Raw genomic sequence first — 9,336 nt, forward strand, 5'->3', positions numbered from 1 at the left:
CCCCTGAGCTCTGTAGAGATGAACCGGATCATGCAGGGAATACAATGAGTTGCTGACTGAAATATTTGATGCGTAGTAAAAGCGCCAAAAAACGGCCCCTCCCCCTCACACACAGCAGTGAGGGAGAACAGAAACTGTCAGAAAACAGATTAAGCAACTGCCAAGTGGAAAAATAGTGCCCAAACATTTATTCACTCAGTACCTCAGCAAATGAAAACGATTTTACATTCCAGCAAAAACGTTAAACATAATCTCTAGTTATTAAACAGCTTTATGTATTTCTTACAGTGTAATTCTAGTGAAGTACCATTCCCCAGAATACTGAAGTGTAAAGTATACATACATGACATTATATCGGTATGGCAGGATTTTCTCATCAATTCCATTGTCAGAAAATAAAAACTGCTACATACCTCTATGCAGATTCATCTGCCCGCTGTCCCCTGATCTGAAGTTTACCTCTCCTCAGATGGCCGAGAAACAGCAATATGATCTTAACTACTCCGGCTAAAATCATAACAAAAACTCTGGTAGATTCTTCTTCAAACTCTGCCAGAGAGATAATAACACACTCCGGTGCTATTTTAAAATAACAAACTTTTGATTGAAGATATAAAACTAAGTATAATCACCATAGTCCTCTCACACATCCTATCTAGTCGTTGGGTGCAAGAGAATGACTGGGAGTGACGTAGAGGGGAGGAGCTATATGCAGCTCTGCTGGGTGAATCCTCTTGCACTTCCTGTTGGGGAGGAGTAATATCCCAGAAGTAATGATGACCCGTGGACTGATCACACTTAACAGAAGAAAAGCCTATTTCTTCCATTAACGGGACAGTTCACCCAAAAACTTTCTCCCCTTTAAATTATTCCCAATGTTCCTTTTTACCTGCTAGAGAGTATTAAATTGGTTGCAAGTAGCTCCATTACTCATATTTCAGCATTTGAAATAGCCGATTTAGCTTGTGGTTTCCCAACCTATACTGAAAGTTTTGATACTGGCGTATATGCTATTGACAAGCCTAATTAAACACAGCCAGCAGAAGAGATTACACTCTCAGTGGGGGGACATGATAGTTAAGTAATAAAATGATAACTTTCCATTGTTCTCTTTATGTATTGAGCTTTGGTGTTTCAGACACATATATAAGATAAGGAAGCAAGTGTGTGTACATAAAAGTGATAACATAATGAGATCTGATATTACCTGAAGCTCAACCCATTGTAATAGGCTGTGGTTTCAAAGCACAAAACCAGCTTCTTCATATACACAAACCTGAAAATGCAATTTCTCAAATATTTTATACTCTGCAGTTGGTTGCAGTCATTTAAAATGCATTAATGGAAAAACTATTTTACAGTGTACTGTCCCTTTAAAGCAGCGTACAATATTCCAAAGGAATTTGGGGAACTAAGCTAATATAAAGTTAATTTTCTTAAAACTGAAGCTTGGGCGATTAATATCTGTGAAGTTACACTGATCAATCTCAAGACAGGCACATAAATTCAAATGGAAAACGGACATGATTAGACATTTAGGGGTGCTTCTAGGACCAGATTTACCTAAAGTGATACAGGAAAACTTTGATTCACTACTACTAGAAATTAGAAAATTACTAAATAGATGGGACTACAAGGAAATTTCTTGGATGGGTCATTTTGCGACCCTTAAGATGGCAATTCTGCCAAAACTACTATATTTCTTCAGATGTGTTCCCTATTCTATACCCAAAGCATACCTGTCACAAATTCATTTGCTCTTTCTAAGATATGTCTGGAGAGATAAGAGGCCGAGAAATGCCAATAAAATCCTACAGAGTCCATACAATTTGGGAGGAATAGCTTTCCCAAATATATTCCTATACCATGATGCCACGAGATTAGCAAACATTGCAGCTTGGGGCATTAATGTAGAGACACCAGGCTGGTATGAACTGGACAGCCCTACTTCCTCAGGGTTTCACTCTAAAGGACCTGATAGATTCCTAAGCATAGATTAGCTGACATACATATTTCTGATGATATTATTCTAGACAGTTGTTGAGTATGGCATTTACTTAGACATCATAAAGAGATTGCACCGCACCCATCTCCAATTCACGGCTTGAGAGGATTTTTTTAGGGGCTACCAAACATACATGACCAAGGCTGGTTTAACTGGAATTACAGTTGTGGGTGACCTATACCAGCAAAGCAGACTACTAACCTCCCGACAAATAGTAGACCAGGTAGATGGGGCTCCTAGATGTTTGTTCTTTGAGAGCTATAGCGTTGTTAGTATGTGCACAGCTTGGGGTTTTTCCTAAAACACATCCACAAATTAGTAGTAACTGGGAAAAGAGATGGACATCAAACCACACAAGTATACTTTAAGACTATTGTGACAATATCATGGCAGATAAAAGCATGGGAAAGAGAATTTAGCACAAAGATTTCAGTAAAAGAACTAGAGAAAGCCATACATTGTATATCCTACCTAGAGATATACTTTAAAGTATTACTGGAGTGGTACATGACCCCCACTAAATTAGCTAAAATATAACCTGAGCATTCTACCCAATGTTGGAGACAATGTGGGAACAAGGGTTCAGATATTCATATCTGGTGGTCGTGTCCAAAAATGACCCCTATGTGGGGACAAATTTTTCAACTATGCACAGACCTGGGGATCTCGGTTGCCCCCTCTTTTACCTTAGTGCTCTTACATGTGGGAGTAGAAACCATCCCAAACCCCCAAAAACTATTGCTGTTGAATATACTAACTGCAGGCAAGATATGTATCGCTCAAAGTTGGAAACAACTCAAAGCCCCAACCATAACCACGATTTCTCAAATGATAGACAAACAATTAACAAATAGACACCCACAGTTATGTAACCCCCAATCACAACCAACATGCTCCCTTAATCCCTACTACCCCCACTTTTTTTGTTTTCTTCCTCTTTGATCTTCCCTCTCTCTTTCTTCCTTTCACTTTTCCTCTTTCCCCCTTCTTAGGGGAATATCTATTCAATAAATGATTAGACCAAAGTAATTTTAAAGTTGATTGTGAATATGTTAATAGGGATATGATACTAAATCTTTGAATTCTACAAGGAGTTATGTCGGATCAGTTCATGGACAATTACTCGAGTCATCTTATTCTTCCATGGACTAACTAAGAGATGACAGTTGAGAACATATATAAAAAGGACTTTCCAAGTCATAATTTAGTTGTTACCCTCATTTGATAACCAGATTTCAAGGTCAACATATCCGACAGTTTGGACTATGTTTAAATGACTGCTCAGACAAATCAGAAATAACACACAAAAAGAAATGTTTCAAAAATATGTTTAGTCTATGTATGTTTCATTTTTTCTGAATTTAAAAAAAAATAAAAAAATTGGAAAATAAATAAATAAAAAACAAGCCGATTTTTAGAGGAATTAGATAGTCTAGTGGTATTTTTCACCACCCAGAGAAAGCGAGACCAGGGTTTAATTCCCACTAGGGACTTTTAATAGATTTTTTTTTTTAATATATGTTCCTATAAATTGTCAGAAACGATTATGGAGTGTCTTATAGCCCAGATATGTTTTTGATATAGAAAGGAATATTTAAGAAAATAATACAAAGTAAAAAAAAAAAAAAAATTACAAATATTTTTTAGAATCTTTTAAAAGAAAAAAAAAGTTAAACTGCCTTTCAGAGGCATTGGATAGCCTAGTGGTTATTCTTTCTACCTGGAGATAAAGATACCAGGGTTCAATTACAGAGCGCTTTTACAGCCCAGATAGATTTCTGGAGGAAGAAGGATCCCTTATGGGGGATGCAAAATGTAAAAATCAAATATTGATTTGTATAGAACTTAGGTTTGACAAATACCTAACTGTTTGGTTCAGTGGTCTTTTCTTTTAACATTAGATCAGGAGACATGAGTTCAATCCCTAGACCCGGATTAACATTTTAAAAACACCACAGCACGGTTCTTTTATATCTGTTTATGTTTGTACGATTAGACGCTATATTTTGTGATTACAAATTGTATTACATTTACCCTTTTGTTTAATTGTTGGTCTTTTACCTGTGACACTCAACTGAATACGTTATTTTTCATAAATGCACAAGTCAAAGTGCGGGTGTGCCGAACTTGCAATCAAGAACCTCCAATCAGGAACCACCCAGGGGTAGTTTGAGCAAGTTTGAAGAAGTTAATCATCTTTGAAAAAGCAGACTGTAATTTTGGTGAAACATATGTCGGATAAGAGGACTTGAGGTTGGAGGTTTAATGTGAAAAGAAGCCTAAAAAAAAAGGACAGAGGGGAAGACTGGAGTTTTCAGCAAGGCAGTGCAAATCTCGCAGTTTGATGTCACCAGACTCCTAAAGGGGAAATGTGGATTTATCTGCCAATTACCTGGAACCAGGAAACTGTTTTAGCTCCCACCTTATTTTGCTTATGAGGTCCAGTACCCAACTCAGTTGTGTCAGGAGAGGCTCTACAGATCCTGTGGGTGTCTGCAGTCTCTCAAGGATATACCACATTAGTTTCTACTGAGCTCTCTCCAAAATTTGAGTATATCCACTCAGCTATTACTGGATTGATGGCTGTTATACCTCTAGCAGTCAAATGCAGACGTATGTATGAGACAGGAGGATCAGTTATCCCTTAGAAGCACCCTTCTCAATTCCCTGCAAAAGAATGGGGTGCATTTGAATCCGAAGATTCTTCTTCTGAAGATGAATTTTCAGAAATCTCTCAATGAAGCAGTGGCAGATAATGTAATCCTTTAATATGAGGCTTGAGCATTTTCATGCCCTTTTGCAGGAAGTTTTAATTGTCTTAGACGTGGATGATTCTCCCACGTCGGACAAACAACCTGTTAAAATAATTGATCAATTCTTTCTTTAAGGCAGCCTCCAAAGTGCCCTATACCTTTCCTGTGGCTGACTGATTTCTAAACTAGCTTCTAAAGCTAGTTTTCCTCCCTCCTGCAAAATTGGAGATATGGGAAACTATTCCTGGAGCAATTTCTACACTTTTAAGGCGGATTACAATGTATTTACATGATAGTACCGCTTTCAGGGATCCCATGGACAGAAAGCTTAAAGGATTTCACACACGACCCTTTCAATTAGCAGGTATTATGTTCAAACCAGCTGTCCATGTAACTTGTGTAGCAGCAGCTACTGCACTCAGGTGTGGCAACCTTTCAGAGCTCCTTTCTACTGAAGCATTTCTGGAGGAGATTGTGAGATGTTGGTGACTACAAGAGATAGACTTCATGGCTTTTTGATTGAATCACAAACTTCCCCGCTATTGTGTCAGGTATCGAATTCCTCAGGCAGATCTTATAGATGCAATAGTGGTTCCCTCGTTTTCAATCTCATACATTTATTTCCTCTGTGTTGCTATCCTGGGTGATGGCCAGGATCAAACAAAAACCTAGCGAGGCATCAGCAATTTAAACTGTTTTGGCATGGCTATATATAGATCTGATTTAAATATCCTCATGCCAGTCGTGGCTTCTTCCTCCAGAAAGAACCTTTTTATCTTGAAATCTTCCTTTCCTGATTTTTTTATCAGGACAAGGCTGTACTTAAAGCAAACTATTCTTTCCTTCCAAAGGTATCTAGATTCTATTAATCAAGATATTGTAGTTCCTTCTTTATGCCTGGCTCCAAAAAAAGCTAAGGATTTTTGCGTTTTAAACCACGAAGTAGTGAGGGCATTAACATTCTATGTTGAAGCCACTTTACAATACCACCTTCTTCTCTGTTTGTCCATTTCCCTGTACCTCAAAAAGGACATATTAAAGCAATTACTTTAGCTAATTGGCTTAAAGGGACACTGAACCCAATTTTTTCTTTCACGATTCAGATAGAGCGTGCAATTTTAAGCAACTTTCTCATTTACTCTTATTACCAAATTTTCATCGTTCTCTTGCTATCTTTATTTCAAAAAGGCATCTAAACTTTTTGTGGGGGTCCAGTACCCTGGACAGCACTTTTTTGGTGGATAAATTTATACACCAATTAACAAGGACAACCCAGGTTGTTCACCAAAACTGGGCCGGCATCTGAACTTAAATTCTTGCATTTCAAATAAAGATACCAAGAGAATGAAGAAAATTTGATAATAGGAGTAAATTAGAAAGTTGCTTAAAATTTCATGCTCTGAATCACGAAAAAAAATTTTTGGGTTCAGTGTCCCTTTAAGGCTTTAATTTGTAAGGCATATTTAGCCATGACGAAGATTCAACCTGAGCACATTAATTCATATTCCAATAGGGCAGTTGCCACTTCTTGGGATTTGCATCAGTTTCCACAGACCACATATGCAAGGCAGCTACTTGGTCTTCTCTGCACACTTTCACGTGTATGCCCCTTCAGAGGCGGCTTTTGGCAGGTAAGGTCTGCAGGCCACAGTACATGATCAGTAACAAACATGCCTTAACTGTATTGTTCCCCCTTAAAAAATAAAAACAACAACAAGTATTTATATAGCGCCTTTCTCCCAGTGGGACTCAAATCACTTTTCAGCGCTCGTTCTCGGAATTAACTAAATCGGAAGTTGAATAGTCAACATGGTGGTTTTGTGGACTGTCACAGACACCAGGCTGCCAAGGCTACCCCCACCCCCCTACTACCTGGCTAACTCCTTTTTACTGCAGATATGGCCCTTTCATGGCTTACACGATCTCCCAGACTCTTCCTATTGCTTGTTTTGTGGTTTGTACATCCTCACGGAAGAGTTGATCTCTGACCAACTAACCCCTTTCTGGCTGGCCGGGCTCCTGGAACTGCCGGTCGGCCGCACCACCCCAGACACCCGCTAACCTATACTCCAGGTCGCTCTAGCTGTCCTTTGCCCCAGAGATCCACTCTTTTGGGGATTGGTACCCTCTAGGGAGGGCAAGAGGTGGGGTGATTGCCGGAAGGGAGCTTCCTTGGGAACTTGGGGTTTTGGACCACCCTACAACTCCTACTTCACCTGGCTTCTCCGGTGTACGTTTGATAAACTGCCGCTCCGGCCCCCAGCAACGGATCATGTTGCTTGTTAGACTGGTATCTGGGTACCGGGGGCTTTCCAACAAAGTGCCGCCGCTCCCCCCAGGAATCATTTTCTCTGTACCACTGGGACTCTATGGGACTATGGTCACAATAGGGCGCCAGCCTGTCTGTAGGGGCAGGAATGGCGGGAGATCTGGGGGTCAGATAAGACCCTTATCAAGATGAGCTGGGTGTATATAAGTGTGTGTGTTTCACAATAAAGTATGTTCTTGTTCCACCCGAATACTGGTTCTGTCTGATTATTTGGGTGGGCTCTGGCTATAATCACTTCTCTCCGCTCTATAGTTGCAAGTTCCAGGGACAGGAAGGAACCTCTTGGCGGAGCTACCGAGTCGGGGTAGCCGGTGTCTGTCACATAGACTTTACCATTTGGTTATAAGATCCCACGTGATGACAATGTGGACACTCACTATCAAAGAAAACAATGTATGCTTACCTGATAAATTAATTTATTTCATTAAGGTTGAGAGACCACAAGCCCAACTCTTCTTTTCTACACTGTGGCATAAATTGGTATGCACTTCATTTTCCCCTGCTTTCTCTTTACTACTTCTGGTTTCCTTCCATCTACTTGAAAATATGTAGGACTGAGAAATCCAAGGAAACTGTGAAAGGTTAAAGCTCTAGCGTGTAGTGGTGTTTTTACCTCCTCCTATTCAACTGCAGTGTAATCCCACATTTGAGTACTGAGTGGTCTCTCACCAGCATGAAGAAAAACAATTTTTTCAGGTGAGCATAAATTTACACACACACACTTGAATAAATAAAATAAAAACTCACCCTCTCCCAAGTGAGCTCTTCTGCTGCTCTATCCCATTCCAAAGCATTCCAATTCATATCATCTATAAGAATAGGAGAGAGACAATTATGCTCTACATAAAAACCTAGAGTTTTAAAATGTTTGAAAGCAGTGCAAGCAACCGTATTATATTTAAATAATAAAGCAGGATTTTTCATCAAACTAAAAAGTTGCAACAAAATGGCTGCTGGGTCTTACGTTAGCCAAGAACTTGGTCTTAAAAGGGATAGTCTAGTCAACATTAAACTTTAATTAATCAGAGCATGCAATTTTAAGCAACTTTCTTATGTACGCCTATTATCAATTTTTCTTTGTTCTCTAGGTATCTATATTTAAAAAATCTGGAATGTAAGCTTGGATGGCTACACCAATGATCAATCAGCAAGAACTACCCAGGTGCTAAACAAAAAATAGGCCAGCTCCTAAGCTTACATTCTAGCTTTTTTAAATAAATGTACCAAAAAAAAACATTAGAAAGTTGCTTAGAATTGCATGCTCTATCTGAATCATGAAAGTTTAATTTTGACTAGACTATCCCTTTAAGTTGCACATTGATAATGAAATGATATAAATGTGCAGTCAGAAAGCAGACCGCTACACAAATAGTCCATTTGTTTTTAATGTCCCAATCAGTCTAGGTAAATAGTTTTGTGCCTGTAAAAGTAAGACAAGTTACTGATATGTTACAAACTTATGAGGAAGGGGGGGGGTGTTGCTGCCCAGAAAATAACAGTGAATTTGTTTAAAATTTCCAAGCCCTTTGATTGCTAGTTCTTGTCCCTTCATTAAGATATATTACATGAAATTACACATTACTGTATTAGAATCCAGACCTTTGCTCATTTTTTGGAAAAGCAGCTTAGAGTTGGAAGATGCCTGTAAGAGCTTTGATAGCCAATGATCTAGAAAGCAAAATGCACTGAATCTGTTCTGCAGTATTAAAATGGTTCACTATAAATAGGACTTAAAATGTAATCATTTGTTGCCACACAGTCACCCAAACAAAAATAAAGAACACAAATAGTACAAGTAGCAAGACAGTCAGTTACCTTGAGCTCCATTGTTTGCATCAGCTGCATCTTCAATCGCTGCATCATCATCTTCATTGTCCTCTTCCTCTTCATCTGCATGCTCCTCCTGAATTTCAGGATTTTCTCCTACAACTGCATTACCTACTTGGACGTTAGCTGGTTGGTCAACAGCCACATTATCTACGGCTACATTTCCTGCCGCCGGCGCCTGTAAAAATGAACATACGTTAAGAGAAAGACTGTACAGTTACACCTCCATGTACTGGTTCACTTTTTACACAATGAACTGTGTTTTTGTGGTAGGTGCAAATTCACATCAAACTAAAACAAATTTCCGATATGTTTAACGCCTACAACAAAGACTTTATTCAGAATAATTCAGTAAGAGTGGTTCTCTAGTCCACAATTTTATTAGGAACAAAACATCATGCTCTAAAATATATTGTTTGGAT

At 38.9% G+C, this 9,336-nt stretch overlaps 1 protein-coding gene across 1 annotated transcript; it reads right to left on the minus strand.

The window, feature by feature from the left end:
- Positions 1 to 7,834: 7,834 nt before the first annotated feature.
- On the minus strand, positions 7,835 to 9,092 carry LOC128644663 (E3 ubiquitin-protein ligase MARCHF6-like; the record flags this gene model as incomplete). The annotated part of the gene is made up of 2 exons (XM_053697187.1): positions 7,835 to 7,896; positions 8,903 to 9,092. Coding segments are annotated over 2 exons (252 nt in total), but the record flags the coding sequence as incomplete, so codon positions are not given.
- Positions 9,093 to 9,336: the final 244 nt, after the last annotated feature.

This window comes from Bombina bombina, unplaced genomic scaffold, assembly GCF_027579735.1.
Source record: "Bombina bombina isolate aBomBom1 unplaced genomic scaffold, aBomBom1.pri scaffold_2272, whole genome shotgun sequence".
Taxonomy (NCBI): Eukaryota; Metazoa; Chordata; class Amphibia; order Anura; family Bombinatoridae; genus Bombina; species Bombina bombina.